Genomic DNA, 18,631 nt, shown 5'->3' with positions numbered 1-18,631 from the left:
GTGGTCCCAGGGTCTGCGGAGGTTCCTCGGCCAGCCCTGTCGGTGCGGAGGTGGGGGTAGAAAAGTCACTTAAAAAAAAAAAAATGTTTATTTGAGAGAGAGAGAGCACCAGCAGGGAAGGGAACAGAGGATCTGAAGCGGGCTCTGCCTGGACAGCAGAGAGCCCGATGGGAGGGCTCGAACTCACAAACCTCAGATCATGGCATGAGCCCAACTCATCTGCTTACCTATTGGAGCCACCCAGACGCCCTGAAAGTCGTTTTTAAATTTAAGTTCCTGGGATCCTGCAATGGAAAAACGGCCTCCCTCCTTCGATGTGGAAGCTAGCCCCGCACCTAGGACCTCGGGGCCCGCGCCTGGCACTTGAGAGTCTGGCTGCTTAGGGGTTGGAGCTAAGAGATGGGGATACTGGTGCCCCTCATTTGGCCGGTGGTCCTATCTGGAATGTCACCACAAAGGCTCCACTGGGCCGGCAGGTATTCTCAGGGTGGCCCTCCGTCCTGCACGGTTTTCTGATGCGTAGCCCCTCCTAGTGTGACCCTTGCTAACCCCCTGGGCCCGTCCCCCGCCTCCAGCCAGTACGCTTAAGGTGATGTCCATTTGGCCGGCCCGCCTCCTTCCTGATTCTATACAGGCTTCCAATCTCCTTGCAAGCAGCCCCAGTCTCCACGTGGAATCTCTTGGACACCTTCTCACTTGGTTTTTGGAGCCAAACTCGGGAGGCGCGGGGCTGCTTCTCCAAGGCTGATTCATGGCTGCTGGTTCCCATCCCCCCCCCCCCCCCCCCCCTCTAACTAATCTCGTAGTTAGGAATTGTCTAACTAATCTTGTAGTGGAAATTGTCAGGTCTGGGAAAATGGTTGAAGATGGAGAAGCCTGGTTGGTCTTAGTAAGTCCTGGAAGTGGAGAGGTTGTCTGGCCCCCGGTTATTTATGGCTCTTTTTACATTGTAGGGTACTTGATGCCTCACCTCTTAATCCTAGTTTCCATCCTGGGCTAAAGGACAAATCCCAGCTAACATCATGTTCTGCACCTGTGACTGTAGTAGTCACAAATATTCTGGATTCCCACTTCTTTCCAGGATGTGGTAGACCTGCAGTTTCCCATCCCTTGGAATTTAGCGGTGACAGTGCGACCTGTTTGGCCACAAAATACAAGTAGTAATGTATGCCACTTTCAAAAGGAATCTTTTAAGAGCCAATACACAATTTGTCCTGTTTCTTTTCTCTTTGCCCCCAGAAATTGTAACATTCGATGTGCAGGCAGCCTCTAAAATGGCTCCCAGTTGTTCCCTGTGCACTTCACGTCTCTGACACATTTTATTAACTTCACAAAATTTCAAACTTGCTCATTATTATATTTGTTACGACAATCTAAGATCGGTGATTACCATTTGCTGAAACCTCAGATGACAATTAGCATTTTTAAGAAAAAATTTTTAAGTGTATTTATTTATTTTGAGAGAGAGAGTACAAGCCAGGAGAGGGACAGAGAGAAAGGGAGAGAATCCCAAGCAGCCTCTGTGCTGTCAAGCGTGGAGACTGACGCAGGACTCCATCTCATGAACCATGAGATCATGACCTGAGTCAAAATCAAGAGGTGGAAGCTTAACGGACTGAGCCACCCAGGCACCACAAGCAGCATTTTTCAGTTAAGGTGTGTATATTGTTAGACATAATGCTATTGCACACTTAATAGACTATAATATACATAGTATATATATACATATACATGCTTACATAGTGTAACATGACTTTTATATGTACTGCAAAACCAGAAAAATTTGACTTGCTTTGTTGCAGCAGTCTGGAACTGAATCTGCAATATTTCCAGCATATACCTATATTTCAATGACAACCCCTATGTCAGTTATAGGAGACTAAACTGCTGTCACAAATAGACTTCCCAATGCATTGGCTCAGCCAAAATAGAAGTTCCTTATTCCTCATTTCACAGTACAAGGCAGGTGGTCCATGTTGGTGGGCAGCTTCTTTTCCACGTGGTTTTCAGCGACATAGTCCATTAAGGCTGCTATAACAAAATGTCATAGACTGGGTAGCCTATAGCCACAGAAATCTCCCACAGTTCTGAAGGTTGGAAGTCTGAGATCAGGGTGCCAGCATGGTCAAGAGAGGACCTTCTTCAGGCTGGCAGACTTCTTATTTCCTCACATGGCAAAAGGGGCTCGTGAACTCTATGGGGCCTCTTTTCTAAGGGCACTAATCCCAACCATGAAGTCGCTACCCTAATGACCTAATCATCTTCCCAAGGCCTCACCTCCTAATACCATCACCGTGGGCATGAGGTTTTCAACAGAGGAATTTTGAGAGGACCCAAAAACCCAGACCATAGCGATGATCCAGACTGACAGTGGCTCTACCCTCTTCAACACGTTGCTTCCAAGGTTGCTCTGGCTGACACGGTCCAGCCCCCCAGAGGAGCATCTCCACTCCCAACACCCTAGTCCAAAACACCATCATCTACTGTCTGGGCAATTGCCTCTTACCTGGTCTCCCTATTTGCCCTCTTGCCATCCCTACTGTCTATTCCCCACACACAGCCAGGGAAAAGTTTTCAAAAGTAAATCAGACTATACCACTCTTCTCGAAATCTTCAAAACCTTCCCATCACATTTAGAGTGAAATCTCACATAGTCTGGCACCTATCTAATGCACAGAACTCATCTCCGCATCTTTCCTCCAGCCACACTGAACTTGCTGATTTGCAACAGGCTAGACTCACTCTTGCCTCAGGACCCTTGCAGGATCTTTCCAAGGCTCCTTCCTTCATTGCATTCAAGTCTCTGTTTAAAGGTTCCCTCTTCTCAGAGGACTTCCTTAGTCACTCCAAATTAGTTTCCTATCATCTTCAATCTCCTTACAGGTTTTAAAAAGTGTTTTGCTTATCATTACCTAAGATGATCATTTATTTGTTTACTGTTGGGTCGCATGCTGGTATCTTGCCTTTTTTGCTCACTGCTGTATTATCAGTATACAAGAGAACAGGGGTCAGCAATCTACATCAGATCTGGTTTTATGCCTGTTTTTGGAAATAGTTTTATTAGAATACAGTCACACTCATTTGTGTACACGTCTTCAGCTGCTTTCATGCTACAGCAACAGAGTAGTTGTAACAGACTGAATTGCCCACAAAGCCCAAGATAATTAATATCTAGCCCCTTACAGGAAAAGTTTAGCAACCCCTGATCTATAGCAATTATTGATATATCAGCTTTCTATTATTTGCTGAGTGGATCTTGTACCATTCCTTTATTTTCTATCCTTTCTGAATGATTTGGTTTCAATCTTGTATGCAGCTTATATTTGGATTTTAAAAAACAATCTGATAGTCTCTGCTTTGGAAAAGTATGGATTTTCAGGCCTTTCTTTTGCTAAGACAAAAGATGGAGGAATAAAAAGTATCTCCTTCTCCCTCTTGATTAAAGTGGAACAAACTGGGGCGCCTGGGCGACTCAGTCGGTTAAACAACCGACTTCGGCTCAGGTCGTGATCTCACAGTTGGTGAGTTCAAGCCCCGCATCGGGCTCTGTGCTGACAGCTCAGAGCCTGAAGCCTGCTTCAGATTCTGTGTCTCCCTCTCTCTCTACCCCTCCCACTCCCCTGCTCATGCTCTGTCTCTCTCTCAAAAATAAATAAACATTAAAAAAAAATTTTTTTAATGCAGCAAAGATGGAGAGCCTGATGCAAAGAAAACAGTAATTCCTACCTCAAAGACATTTATACTGCTGCTGTGTGAAGGGCCTAGCTCAAAAATCAGACTACATTAATCCTTTCTCTGCCCAACATAAAGATAACTCTTAAACTAATTAAACGTGCTTACTGCTTTATTAGCTAGAACTAATTTCTAGAATTGAAAAAAATTATTTGAAGAAAACATTTCGTGTTACAAGAGATAGTATTAGTTCATGAAATAAATCAATCACATCACCAATTTACCTTCTTTCTTCCTTTTCTCCAAAAAGGTATCAGCTTGATTGATTGATTGGGGTTTTTTGTTGCTTTTTTTTAAATTTTTTTTTTTTGCTCTTTTTTTAATATGAAATTTATTGTCAAATTTGTTTCCATACAACACCCAGTGCGCATCCCAGCAGGGGCCCTCCTCAATGCCCATCACCCACCTTCCCCTCCCTCCCACCCCCCATCAACCCTCAGTTTATTCTCAGTTTTTAAGAGTCTCTTATGGTTTGGCCCCCTCCCTCTCTAACTTGTTTTTTTTCTTCCCCTCCCCCATGGGTTCCTGTTAAGTTTCTCAGGATCCACATAAGAGTGAAAACATATGGTATCTGTCTTTCTCCGTATGACTTATTTCACTTAGCATAACACTCTCCAGTTCCATCCACGTTGCTACAAAAGGTCATATTTCATTCTTTCTCATTGCAAAGTAGTATTCCATTGTGTATATAAACCACAATTTCTTTATCCATTCGTCAGTTGATGGACATTTAGGCTCTTTCCGTCATTTGGCTATTTTTGAAAGTGCTGCTATAAACATTGGGGTACAAGTGCCCCTATGCATCAGCACTCCAGTATCCCTTGGGTAAATTCCTAGCAGTGCTATTGCTGGGTCATAGGGTAGATTTATTTATTTAGTTAGTTAGTTGTTATTTTTTGGAGAGCACCTAATTATCTCCCTTTTGCAACCTAAGTTTTAAAGTGTTTCTGACACGTTAAAAAAGTAACCCTAAAATATAACACACTTTATTATTCCTCAGGATAAGTGATTCAATCCATTTGCCTTTCTTGTGATTAGTGATATACTTGGACACATCCCTGAGTTCTGCCTTCTATTCACTGTGCCTTTCCTTTGTTGCTTTAGTTTTCCTTTCCTGTGTTCTACTGTATTTATAGTTCTCTTTATTCCCTTTCCTCTCCCTAGTGACTTGTGACATAGTGTGTTTCTTTTAGTGGGTAGCCTTCAGTTTTTGTCATGCATCTTCAGTAAGGTATGAATTTAATATCTATCCCAGAACGTGGACTTTAAAAGACTTTAACCCTGATTCCTCCCACTTTTCTAATGTTATTATGTATAATATTCATTTCACCTTATTTCTAGCCCTCTCCCAAATTAATCCTTATTTAAATTACTCAGACCGGACATAAATTCAGATTTAGCAACATGTTTACAATTTGTTTGTTCACCAGTGCCTCTTGCATTCTATTCCCCCCAGTGGCCTGATGTTAATGAAGGTCTTCTCAGAAAAATGAGATTCCAGGTGGTATTTTATTAAATATTTTTTTTTGTATTTTATATGTTTTTTTTTAAACGTCTATTTTTGAGAGAGATAGAGAGAGGCACAGAGTGTGAACAGGGGAGGGGCAAAGAGAGAGGGAGACACAGAATCCGAAGCAGGCTCCAGGCTCTGAGCTGTCAGCACAGAGCCCAATGCAGGGCTCGAACTCATGAGCTGTGAGATTATGACCTGAGCCAAAGTCGGACACCCAACCGACTGAGCCACCCAGGCACCCCTGTATTTTATATATGTCTTTTTTTTTCTAATGAGGTACATCTGGGTGGCTCAGTCAGTTAAGCATCCGACTTCAGCTTTAGTATTAGTATTAAGTATTTAGTATTAAGTATTTAGTATTGGAAACTTTGTGAGACACGGCTTAACTTTAGATCTGATGGATATTCAGAAAATCACTCAGGTATAGTAAGTCTTCACCCATCATCACCCTGCAAAAATGCTCGTGACATTAAAACAATTCCAAGTTCACACATTTAATCCAACAACTTTGCTTGCAAGAGAAAACCTGATTTGGTGAATTTAGGTTCAAGTTCAATGCTGTCTGTACCTAAGCCTCACAACCACTGAAAGGCTTAAAGACTTTTTTACATTATCAAGTAACACTTAAACTTAAATCACTGTTGGTTCACGTGTTTCTAAAAGGAAAACACAAAATGTACCTAATGTCAAATTATACAAGAGCTGGTAAGCAGCTCAAGAAAGCAGAAAAGCTTTTCAAAGAGCTGGATTGGACACCTGTGCTAGTCACCTGGAAACTTCCAAACAGGCCTGAGAGACCTCTGAATCAATTTCCACAACAAAAAAGTAATAATTTTCTTCCAGAAGTTTCTGGAAGTAGTAGGTTCTGTCCTACTAAGGTAGCCGTGCCAGTTAAATAGGATGGGCTTTTATTTACATGACTATTTACCTGAAGAAATGCCTCTCTTCCCGTACTAAGTGCTTAGGGTATTACAAAACACAGCTGATTTCTTTCTTCAGTATCCAGTTAATCAGGATTAAATACACACATACACACACGCTTTGGTGTTCTGCAGAGACAAGAAAACATATTACCCAATGTCTTCAGCTCAGCAGAGGCAGTACAAGATTTCATCACTGTCCCTGACTCCTATTATTTAAAAGGAGGCTCCAGAAGGCTCAGTAAAAACCTTCACGACTATTCACAGGTGCCAAGAAATGGTCAGAGATAAAATTCATAGTACTGAACTTCATTCTACATAATAAGGCACTGATTTCACTTATAATTAGCAATTCTGCATATGGTGATTTTAGATTTGAAGAGACAATGACGGTGTTTACCAGACATTTTACCAGACATAGTTTTGGTTTCAAGTTTTATTTATATGTTTTTTCTTGCAATAAAATATACACACCATAAAATGTACTATTTTAACCATTTTAAGTAATTCATGGCATTAAGTACAATCACAATGCTGTGCAACCATCGTCATAACAGATATAATTTCGTGTAATGTGCAGAGCACAAATTTCAAACCTATGGTTATACAAATTTCTTAAGCAGTGCACTTGTATAACTTGTATAAAAATCATAAATTGGGGCAATACATATATGTAATTATAGTCAGCTTGATGCCTTGATTTTTAAATTGTTTACAACTTCTTCAGTTTTATGCTATGCAGTAAAATTCTCAACTTGTAAACTCAAAATCTTCTGTAATCTTCTCAATAAAATTAGCAGTACCACTTACAGAATATGAATTTCAGAACATGCTTTTCCACATTCATCCAATTGGTGTTTTTTTTTTTTCTCATTATTAATTCTTTGCTGCTTTACTAAAAGGCTAACTGCACGTTCTCCCACATTCACAAGGCTTCCATGTGTTCATGAGTTCTTTGATGGACAGTGAGATGTGTCTTCCGGTTAAAACATCTCCCACATGCACTACATTTGTTTTGTTGCTCTGCTGTAGGAGTTAAGTAATGTTTAAGGAGATGTGACTTCTTGATGAGGGCTTTTCCACAGTTCGTACACCCGTGGGGTCTCTCGCCTGTATGAATCCTCTGATGCATGACAAGCACTGAGGCTTTGCCACATTCTCTACATCTATAGGATTTCTCTCCTATATGAAATCTAGAACGTTTATAAAGGGATGAACTGTACTCAAAGGTTTTCCCGCATTCCTTACATTCAAACGAGTTCTCGAGTGCATGAGATTTCACATGTTGGGTAAAGGAGGAGTTGTGAGTGAACAACTTCCCGCACGGATGGCATTCATAAGGCTTCTCTCTAGTGTGAAGTCTCTGGGGGACCACCAGTTGTGCTTCGCGCACAAATGCTTTCCCACAATCACTGCACACAAAGGATCTCTCTCCACTATGAATTCTTTGATGGGCTATAAGGTGTCCCTTACTGTTAAAGGCTTTCCCACAGTCATTGAATTCAAAGGGTTTTTTTCTCTTGTATGCTTTTTTTCATGTCTAACAAGACGAGACCTCTTTTGGAAGGCTTTCCCACATTCAGTGCAGCCAAAGCTTTTTTCCTTCTGTGCTTTTTTTCTCATGTCTAATAAGACAAAACTTGTTTTTGAAGGCTTTTCCACAGTCCTTGGATTCATAAGAATTTTCTCCGGTATAACTTTTATTATAACTAAGCCAGTGTGAATTAGGTTGCAGACTCTTTCCATTTGAAAACTCACATTTATGTTGTGTTTGTCTTGAAGAAATAAATTTTATATTCAGGTTACGATTTTGGACTCTCTTCATGGTCAGTGTTTTCTTGAAGGGGAACATATCTTGATTCAAAAAATTGTCTTTGCTTCCCTCCTGTCTCTCTAGTGCATCATCAAGTAAGCAGATAACTTCTAAAAACGTATAAAATTAAACATTCCCAGTTACTCTTTCCAATCTCATGTTAGGAAAAGAAAAATTTTAAAGTCTATAATATCAACAAGGATGCCTATTCTGACCACTTCTATTCAACATAGTCCTAAAGCCCTAGCTAGACCAATTAGGTAAGAAAAAGAAATAAAGGCACCCAAACTGGAAAGGGAGGCATAAAGTATCTCTGTTCACAGATGGCATGATCTTATATGTAGAAAACCCTAAAGAACACACACACATACACACACACACACACACACACACACACAAACCTATTTAGAACTAATACACAAATTTGGCAAAGTTGCAGGATGCAAAGTCAATATACAAAAATCAGTTGTGTTTCCATACACTAAAACAAATAATCCAAAAAGGAAATTGAGAAAACAATTCTATAATAGCATCAGAAAGAATTAATTAGGAATAAACTTAACCAAGGAAGTGAAAGACTTCTATATGGACAACTACAAAATACTGCTGAAACTAAAGACAAGTAAACTGACTTCACAGACTAGAAGACTTAATATTGTTAAAAATGTCCATACTTCCCAAAGCGATCTACAGATTCAATACAATTCCAGGGGTATTTTTTGCAGAAATAGAAAAAAACGATTCTAGAAGTCATATGGAACCACAAAGGACTCAAATCGTTAAAACATTCTTGAGAAAGAGAACAAAGCAGGAGACTTCATACTTCCTGATTGAAACCATATTTCAAAATTATAGTAATCAAAATAGTATAGTACTGGCATAAAGACAGGCACCTAGACCAATGGAACAGAAGAGAGAGCCCAGAAACAAACGCATGCATATATGGTCTTCAACAAGGAAGCCAAGACTACACAATGGGGAAAGGATGGTCTCTTCAACAAAGAGTGCTAGGGAAACCAGATATCCACATGTAAAAGAGTGAAATTGGACGCTAATCTTACACCACACACAAAAATCAACTCAAAATGTATTAGAGACTTAAATGTGAGACCTGAAACTATAAAACTCCTAGAAGAAAACACAGGGGGAAAGCTTTGTAAGGTTGGTCTTGGCAAGAGTTGTTGAATGACTCCAAAAGCATTGGCAACAAAAGCAAACAGACAACTGGAACCACATCAAATCCAAAGGCTTCGGTGCAGCAAAGGAGACAACCAACAAAGTGAAAAGGCAACCTACAGAATGGGAGAAAAAAATGTTTAAAAAACACTTTCCAGGTAAGAGGTTAATATCTCAAATCTGTAAGGAACCCCCACAACTCAATAGCAAAAAATGGGCAAAGGACGTTAATAGACCCGTCTCCAAAGGAGACATACAAATAAATGGTCAACAAGTACACGAAAAGATGCTCAACATCATTAATCATCAGGGAAATGCAAGTCAAAACCACAATAAGAGAACACCTCGCATCTGTTAGGATGTCTATTATAAACAACAACAACAACAGAAAATAACCAGTATTGGCACAAACACATGGAGATAACGGGACCTTGTGCACTGTTTGTGGGAATGTAAAATGGTACAACCACTGTGGGAAACACTATGGAGTTTCCTCAAAATACCAAAAAGGGAACCAACATATGATCCAGAAATCCCACTTCCGGACATTTATCAAAACAACTGAAAACAGGATTTCTAGAGATGTTTACACTCCCGTGTTCATCGCAGTATTGTTCACAATAGCCAAGAGTTAGAAACAATCTAATGTCAATTAAAAGGTAAAGGGATATGGGGCACCTGGGTGGCTCAGTAGGTTAAGCGGCTGACTTCGGCTCAGGTGATGATCTATCTCATAGTTTGTGGGTTTGAGCCCTGCGTCGGACTCTGGGCTGACAGCTCAGAGCCTGGAGCCTGCTTCACATTCTGTGTCTCCCTCTCTGTCCCTCCCTGTCTCGCGCGCTCTGTCTCTCTCTCTCAAAAATGAATAAACATTAAAAAAAAATTTTTTTTAAAGGTAAAGGGATAAAGAAAATGTAGTATCTACATACATACTATTTAAAAAAAGAAGGAAATTGTATCATAACCTACAACATGGATGAACCCTGAGGGCATTAGGCCAAGTGAAATAAACCAGTCACAGAAGGATAAATACTGCAAGATTCCACTCATATGAGGAATTTAAAATAGCCAAACACGTAGATATAGAAGGTAGGACGGTGGTTGCCAGGGGCTGGGAGGGGTGGAGAGATGGGGAGTTGTCATTCAGGAGGTACAAAGTTTCAGTCACACAAGATGAAAAGGCTCTAGAGACCTGCTGTTCGACGATGTGCGAACAGTTAACAAAATTGTACTGTACACATAAAAATCTGTCCAGAGGGTAGATCTCATAGTCTGTGTTTTTTTTACCACACACACACAAATCTCTCTTGGAGTCTACTTCCCCACTCTGGACAGCAAAACAAAAGAAATTTGTATTTGCCCTGCCCCTGGGCTTTAAGAAAAAATTGCTGAAATGGGGTCTTGTGGAAAACAATAATGACAAATAGCTTTTTCTATTTATAAACAAGACTTTCCAACCTGTGGAAGATGGTGAACCGGGAACAAGGTAAAGTTATAAGGACAAAGGATGTTAGAAGGCACTCTTAACAAGGACACAAAGTTTTAAGCTCTGAGAACAGAAGAGCCATGTCAGAGAAATGAAAGGGTAATCAGAGAAGCAAGACATAAAAGTATCATGGGGAAATGAGAAGATGTGGATTGGTTTGGAGAAGCTTAATAAGAGTCAAGGCCAACAACATCTAAAAACTAGATTATCCTGGGGGCCCCTGGGTGACTCAGTCGGTTAAGCGACTGACTTCAGCTCAGGTCATGATCTCGCAGTTCGTGAGTTTCAACCCTGTGTCTGGCTCTTATGCTGACAGCTCAGAGCCTGGAGCCTGTTTTGGATTCTGTGTCTCCCTCTTTGCCCCTCCCCCATGCTCTCTCTCTCTCTCTCTCTTTCTCTCTGTCAATAATAAATAAACATTAAATTAAAAGAAACAAGGTTATCCTGTTAGGATCTTCCTAATTTCCTTCATACAACTCTCTTTCTCCTTCCCCTGCACACAACCACCAAATGACTATGACACCATTAACTCCCTTTTATCCATAAGCACACTCCTATATCCTCTCAAATCATCCAAATCACGGCTGAGGCCTCTGTGTATAAAACTGTCCAACTCCACTTCCAGCTAGGATTCAGCCCCCAAAGCCTGCATATACCCAGGAACACAAGGAGAGGCCCGGAGGAACATTTGAGAGACCGGCCATAAATTTTTGTTTGCGTCTATCATCAGCTATTTCTACCACTTTTCATGACTTTGTCCTGAAAATTAACTGCTTTTTACAACCTCTTTCAATTTCCTAGATATAACACTCTCCAGAACCCTGCTTTGCCCATGACACCACACCCTTCAACTCAAAGTTTCCATTTTGGTTTCCACACTTATGATTTCTCTTAACTTTGGGGACCTGAAACACAAGGCTTCTAGTTTATAGCAACATTTGCCTTTATATATTTTGAGGTCAAGGTCAATTCTGATGGTTACCATGAAGTCAATGTAACCTTGTCCAATGTAACAAAATCACTGCCAAGCTCAAATCCCTACAAGGCTAAGTCCGCTGATAATAATGTTAGGGAAATGGGGAGAAGATGGTTCTTCACTATTTCTGAGATTTGATTCCCTTCCATCAAGACGGAGTATTATTAGTGCAACACTCTAGACTCTTACCTCATTCCTTGTTTCTGAAAACCACACAATCTGACTACACTGTAAGAGCCAGACACACAGAAAATATCTGCGACCACGTTTAGGAAGGAAGAAGAATGAGGATTTGGGGAATTAAGAGAACAAAGCAAGGACCTACATAAAACAGGCAACGTAGGAGCCCGGGCAGAGAGGAGAGGAGGGAGGTGGAAGCATAAACACACATTCTCTGTTTACGCTTCATGTCAAAGGGGATCAAGAGTCTGTGACCACTGACATTCAGGGCCAAACTCCGTAATGCTTTAGAATGTCCACAAGTCCCACAGGAAGGGCACTATGAGTACATGCTCAGTTACAGTGAAGAGTTAGTCACCACCCACTGTCCTTACCCACGGCGGTGAGGTTTCTAAAGTTCTCCAGCATCACATCCCAATACAAGGTTCTCTGATCACAGTCCAGCAGCTGCCACTCTTCTGGGGTGAAGTCCACAGCCACATCCTGGAATGTCACCGATCCCTGTAATGGCACATTCGTCTTTAACCTGTAGTGAGTACCGCTGGGGGAAGTGGAGGGGATTCAGAGCAATTGCTCTGATTATGTTCATTGTTCTCAGTCTGCAATAAGTTACACAGGGTAACTAAAAACTACTATGTACTAGACTCAGAATTAAAATTTGTGAGAGAACAAAATCATATTCAAATTGCCCCACTACATACACATATACACACATGTATATATACACACACACATATATATACATTCATATATAATGGGGAGGTACAGAGGAAGAGAAGGAAAAAGAGAGAGAAAATATTAAGTTCACTGAGCATGGCCTTGGCCTCATGTATGTTTACATAAAAAGGACACCAAAAATGGTCATATGAAAACCCCTACCGCATTTATAACAAATCTCCTACATGATAAACACTTATCAAATTTTTTCTTTCATAGTACATGCGAGGCAAACCTTATCTATGGAATTGTTATGCCTTATTCTCTAGGACAAGGCCAATAATTCATTGACTGGCTACGTTTTTTCTGACTGACCAAGATTACTCACACATTTGCATTCAACATTACAGTGTGCAGACCCTATCACCTTCATATCAGCTTTCTAAGTGTGTGTTCAATTTAAATTTCTATCTATATTTTTCCTGTTTCTTATATACTTATACTTTCCCATTGCAGTATATGGATTCTGGTAAGTCACTGCAAATTCACTAGGAAACGAAGTGAAATTTGAATGAATAAATGGATGAACAGGTGGACAGATGGATAAGTGTCTTGCCTAGAAATTGGTCATTTTCTGGTGCTCATGGGAAAGGACGCAGATCTATGAAAACAAGACTAGGGGGATTTCTCTGCTTTTCCAGCCTAGAAATAAGTACAGCACTCATATGCCTGCTAGAATAGGCTACTGATGAATGAAATGAATGACTATTCAAACAAGTAACACAAGTCCACATTCTGGAAGCACCAACTTGTCCACTTTTTTTTTTTTTAATTTTTTAGTGTTTATTTATTTTTGAGACAATGCGAGAGACAGAGTGCAAGCAGTGGAGGGGCAGACAGAGGGAGACACAGAATCCGAAGTGGGCTCCAGGCTCTGAGTTGTCAGCCCAGAGCCTGACGCGGGGCTCAAACTCACGAGCCGTGAGACCATGACCTGAGCCAAAGTCGGACGCTTAACCGACTGAGCCACTCAGGCGCCCCACCAACTTGTCCACTTTTAATTCTGCTATGATCGTAGGAAAGTTGGACAAGGATGTGCTCTCTTGGGTAGATGTATACATTTCTTCCCATTGATATATTACAACTTATTGTTAATTTCTTATCTAAGGATTTCTTTTCACCCAGAAATTTATCCTAAAGAAATAAAAACGGACGGATACAAACATTAAAGTTTGGGCTCTGGAGCCAGGCAGCCTGGGTTCAAATTCAGCTACTCCTCTTACTAGCAGTGTGACCCTGATAGAGTTACCTTAACCACTCTGTATCTCACTTCTCTTATCTGCAAAATGCTGGTAATAATAGTACACGTCATAGGATTTTTATGATGATTAACTAAGTTAATACATGTAAAGCATTAAGAACAATATATGGCACATGGTAAGCACTCAATAAAATTGTAATTATTTTTAAAAATAAAAAAGGCAAGGAGAGATAAAAAGTAATGTTTTCACATCATTGTTTACAATATGAAAACACTGACAACAGCTTAAATGTCCACTAATATGGTGTTGATTTTTCTAAAAATGCTATAGAAAGACATTGTTATGGAAAGAGGTTCCATTTATATTTGTAGGTGAAAAAAGTACATTAAAGTACATAATATGATCCTTCCCTGTGTTGTTTTTTTTTTATTTTTTTATTTAAAAAAATTTTTTTTCAACGTTTATTTATTTTTGGGACAGAGAGAGACAGAGCATGAACGGGGGAAGGGCAGAGAGAGAGGGAGACACAGAATCGGAAACAGGCTCAGGCTCTGAGCCATCAGCCCAGAGCCCGACGTGGGGCTCAAACTCACGGACCACGAGATCGTGACCTGGCTGAAGTCGGACGCTTAACCGACTGCGCCACCCAGGCGCCCCAAATTATTTATTTTTTAATATTTACTGTAGTGTTGTTGTTTTGAGAGACAGAGTATGAGTGGGGGAGGGTCAGAGAGAGAGGGAGACACAGAATCCGAAGCAGGCTCCAGGCTCTGAGCTGTCAGCACAGAGCTCGACGCGGGGCTCGAACTTGTGAACTGCGAGATCATGACCTGAGCCGAAGTCAGATGCTTAACCGACTGAGCCACTTAGGCGTCCCTCACTCTCTAAATTCTTTTAGGTCCCTGCCTACATGTCACTTAGCAGTGAAGCTTTTCTTGACCCCCTCATATAAAACAGCTTCTCTCACTGTCACCATCAGGCCATACACCCTTACTCCTTTTCCTCATACCACTTGCCACCAGGTGACAGGTTATTTGGTTTTTGCTTATTTCCTTCCACCAAAAGGGACTCTGCTTTGCTCAGTGTGGACTCTGTTTTGCTCACCAAGCAACAGAACGGTGTTTGGCTCACATCAGATACTTAGCAAATGTTTGCTGAATGCATTAATGGATGAACCGCTTTTAGTGCTGGTTCTCTCCTTGCTACGCATTTTCAAAAGAAACTTATTAAGCAACTTTGGCCCAAATGAACTGTGGGGCAGGAAAAAGTCAATGATCTGGGAATCAAAGACTGGACTGGCACCTGACTTAGCCACTAACAAGCTGTTTAGTTCCAGGCACTCAATCGCGATCTCCGGGCTAGTTTCATTCCTCCTTAAAATGAGGAAGCAGAACTAGAAGTTGCCTAAAAAATCTTCTGGCGCTACCAGTCTGTGATTACTCCGTAAACTCTTTCTGCATTTAGGCAAGGGGACAGAGGGAACCAGTACACCAAAAGGCAAAGGTAACAACTCCAACAGTTTGGAACCAGCCTTGAAAGAACCAATGGACCAATAGGAAATGAAAGGGATGCACTGGTGCTAATGTGTGTTTGTGAGAGCCCAGAGAGGGAGAGAGAAGGAGAGAAAGAAGGACGGGCAGGGGCAGGCAGATGGGGAGGGGAGGAGAGAAGGTGTTTAGGAAAGACACAATTTCTTCTGTAGCAGTTCTTGATTCTTCCTTCCCTTGATCATACCCTCAATTTCCTCCTGTGAGTTTCCTTCTCCTGTGGAGCCGGACCACATACACCCAACTCTCCATTTTTCTGTAATTCTCAGCTCTCTCCTCAAACACTTAGGACAACACCTCTGAAGCCACTCACTTGTAATGCCATGAGTCAAGGTCTACTCTCACCAGATAGGTGGGATGAAAGATGATTCCTGTCTCTCCTGAAATGGGATAAAAAGTCACAGGTCAGGAGAGTCTTCCCAGGATTAATCTCTTTCTTCTTTCCTTCTTCTAGAAAAGATGGACTGGAGGACAGAGAAGCAACTGGAACCTTCACTCTGGGCCCCAAGACTGTAAACTCACAATCATCTGTGGCCCTAGATTGGCCTTGCGTAGATTTTTTTTTTTTAACGTTTTATTTATTTTTGAGACAGACAGAGACAGAGCATGAACGGGGGAGGGTCAGAGAGAGGGAGACACAGAATCGGAAGCAGGCTCCAGGCTCTGAGCTCTGAGCCATCAGCCCAGAGCCCGACACGGGGCTTGAACTCACGGACCGCGAGATCATGACCTGGCTGAAGTCGGACGCTTAACCGACTGAGCCACCCAGGCGCCCCGGCCTTGTGTAGATTTTAACCAGGGCTGCTGGAAACTGAAACAGGCAGGTACATGCAAGAAGAACCCACAGGTTGCATTACAGTCTTCCTGCAGAGACACTAAGGGTTCTCTCAAAAACAAACAAACAAACAAACAAACAAACAATGATCCCAGGTCGAAATTCACTTAACCTTCACTCCTCTGAAAGAATACAAACTAACTTTATTGTTTCAGAGTACTATGCTGCAAAAAGGAATGAAATTTCAGGTAAAACTGCTCTGGGTTTGAACACCATCTCCTCCACTTACTACTAGCTGTGTGCTTTGAAGCAGGTAACTCCACATCTCTCTGTGAAATGATGAGGACCCTTAACAACGCTGAGTAACCATGATAAATAAATGCACTTTGAAAAGTGTTTAACAGTGTTTGGCTTTCGATATGCTGGCTCTCGTCTCCGCCACCTTGAGGGGGTTCACTGCAGTTTGAGAGTCAAAAGGCTCCTAGAATAAGGTGAGGGGCAGTTCAACGCCCAGGCGTGGGCTCCCTACGCAGTGCACAGCACCTACAACACGGCGACGCAAACAGATCCGCCGCACCCCAGCCAGACCTGGGCTCCACCCCAGGGCAGCGGGAGCCTCGTCCTTCCTCGGCTTTCTGAGTCACATGCTACCGTGCAGCGGGGTTACCTACAGTTTTTATTTCCTTTGCATGAACCAACACGCCGGTCTTTGCCCTTCAACTGTCCCTGCAGCCCTTCACGATCACTAGCAGCTCAGCAACCAAGCACGCCGAGGAACATAGGCCACTTCCGGAGGGCCCTCCTGCGCGTGCGCGGGAATAACAACGCGCCGAGATTTCGCAGGGTCTTCCCGGCAAAGCCACCTGAGACTACATTTCCCACAAGGCTCGTGGAATTTATGTCGGCAAAGCCTTAGGGGTTTCCCCTTCATCTGGTGGAAATTTCTAGTTTGGTGGCACTTGAGCTTCATGGAGCGCTCTGGTTATATTGAAGAGACACGTGTATGTAATTTTGAGTTATTTATATAGAGATGACATATGGAAAATATATAGCATATCGACATGGCAAATAGGAAACGTAATTTATTGAAAGGAAAATGTATCATGGCCAAATGTGATTTCTTCTTTCATTTTCTTTTTAAAAACAAACTTATTTTAGCAACACAGGAATAACATAAATATGTTTTAATTTTAAATAATTTTTAAATATTAACTGTTTAATGTATTAGAGCCCTGCTAAAAAGGTTCTTTACTTCAGACAGCCTAATTATGAGTAAGTTTCAGTCTTTTTTATTACGGTCTTGCTGTAAAGTAACATTGGCAGTCCAATTTCAAGTTTCACTCAGGGAAAAGACTTTATAAAAAGAAAAGAGGGGCGCCTGGATGGTGCAGTCGGTTAAGCGTCCGACTTCAGCTCAGGTCACGATCTTGCGGTCCGTGAGTTCGAGCCCCGCGTCAGGCTCTGGGCTGATGGCTCAGAGCCTGGAGCCTGCTTCCGATTCTGTGTCTCCTTCTCTCTCTGCCCCTCCCCCCTTCATGCTCTGTCTCTCTGTGTCTCAAAAATAAATAAACGTTAAAAAAATTTTTTTTTTAAAAAAAGGAAAAGAGAAGGATTACCTAATCATTTTTGGCTAGCTACAAAAAGGAGAGTGTATCTCTCAGGAATCAAGGTGGGGAAATGACTAGTTTCTAGAGCAAGTCTTAATCAATGAAAGCCATTTTAAAATTTCTTATTAGGAATGATAGTTTCTCCCAGAATTGTACCAGAATGATAATTTTCCCCATGAATTATAGTGTGCAAAACAAAAACAAAACCCTTTTGCCCAGAGTGGGTTTGAGACACTTTCTCTTTTACATGGTTTTTTATTTGTTTGTTTTTTGGTTTTTGCAGATCTTTTTACCTCAATCCTCTGCCCCCACCCTTTAAAATAAAATGTGTGGAGGCACCTGGGTGGCTCAGTCCGTTCAGCCTCCAACTTTGGCTCAGGTCATGATCTCACTGTTCATGAGGTTGAGCCCTGAGTGAGACTGCACACTGACATCACGGAGCCTGCTTGGGATTCTCTCTCTCCCTGTCTCTCTCTCTCTCTCTCTCTCTCTCTCTCTGCCCCTCCCCCATTCATACTCTCTCAAAAATAAATATACATAAAATAAAATGTGTGTATACTATCAGGCCTTATTGTAAGCATATATCTAATATTCATTCAACAAAAACATGTCGATCAAGCTCATGTTATGTACCAGGCATTGATTTAGGTGTGTACTAATGAACAAAACAGATGAAAATACCAGCCCTCATGGAGCACTTGTTGTATTTTATTTGATACTAATAAATTTTTTATGAAAAAAAGGATATTTCTCCTACAAATTACTTAATTACAAAGGAAAAAAATGGTAATTTTGCAATGGAGAAACCTGGTAGATGCCACCTTAACCAAGTGATCAAAGTTAAAATTACCAGTAATGAAACAAGTCAACATTGTGCCTCCTGTCCTGAAATGTTGAGAATATCACTTCTGTGATATACTTGCCGAAAATGCATTCCTTGAATCTAATTATGAGAAAACATCAGACCAACTAAACACGAGGGACATT

At 41.4% G+C, this 18,631-nt stretch overlaps 1 protein-coding gene across 1 annotated transcript; it reads right to left on the bottom strand.

Annotated features, from left to right (window-relative positions):
- Positions 1–6,586: 6,586 nt before the first annotated feature.
- LOC122479384 (zinc finger protein 684-like) lies at positions 6,587–17,007 on the bottom strand. The gene is made up of 4 exons (XM_043573331.1): positions 16,806–17,007; positions 15,576–15,642; positions 12,171–12,337; positions 6,587–7,701 (listed from the first exon to the last, which is right to left on the bottom strand). Exons 1-4 carry the CDS (start codon positions 17,005–17,007, stop codon positions 7,091–7,093), a joined length of 1,047 nt encoding a protein of 348 aa, XP_043429266.1. The 3' UTR covers positions 6,587–7,090.
- Positions 17,008–18,631: the final 1,624 nt, after the last annotated feature.

This window comes from Prionailurus bengalensis, chromosome C1 (genome assembly GCF_016509475.1).
Source record: "Prionailurus bengalensis isolate Pbe53 chromosome C1, Fcat_Pben_1.1_paternal_pri, whole genome shotgun sequence".
Classification (NCBI taxonomy): domain Eukaryota; kingdom Metazoa; phylum Chordata; class Mammalia; order Carnivora; family Felidae; genus Prionailurus; species Prionailurus bengalensis.
The sequence above is the reverse complement of the archived record's forward strand: the minus strand, read 5'-3'. Positions and strand labels throughout refer to the sequence as shown.

Excerpts from the sequence above, each read along its gene's own strand:
- LOC122479384 (XM_043573331.1), bottom strand. The coding sequence starts at position 17,007 with ATGAAGCTCAAGTGCCACCAAACTAGAAATTTCCACCAGATGAAGGGG. Across the intron at positions 15,643-16,805 it reads AGTGGCCTATGTTCCTCGGC|GAGAGACAGGAATCATCTTT; the intron begins GTGCTTGGTTGC and ends ATCCCATTTCAG. Across the intron at positions 7,702-12,170 it reads TAGAAACCTCACCGCCGTGG|GAAAAAAAGCATACAAGAGA; the intron begins GTAAGGACAGTG and ends CTTGTTAGACAT.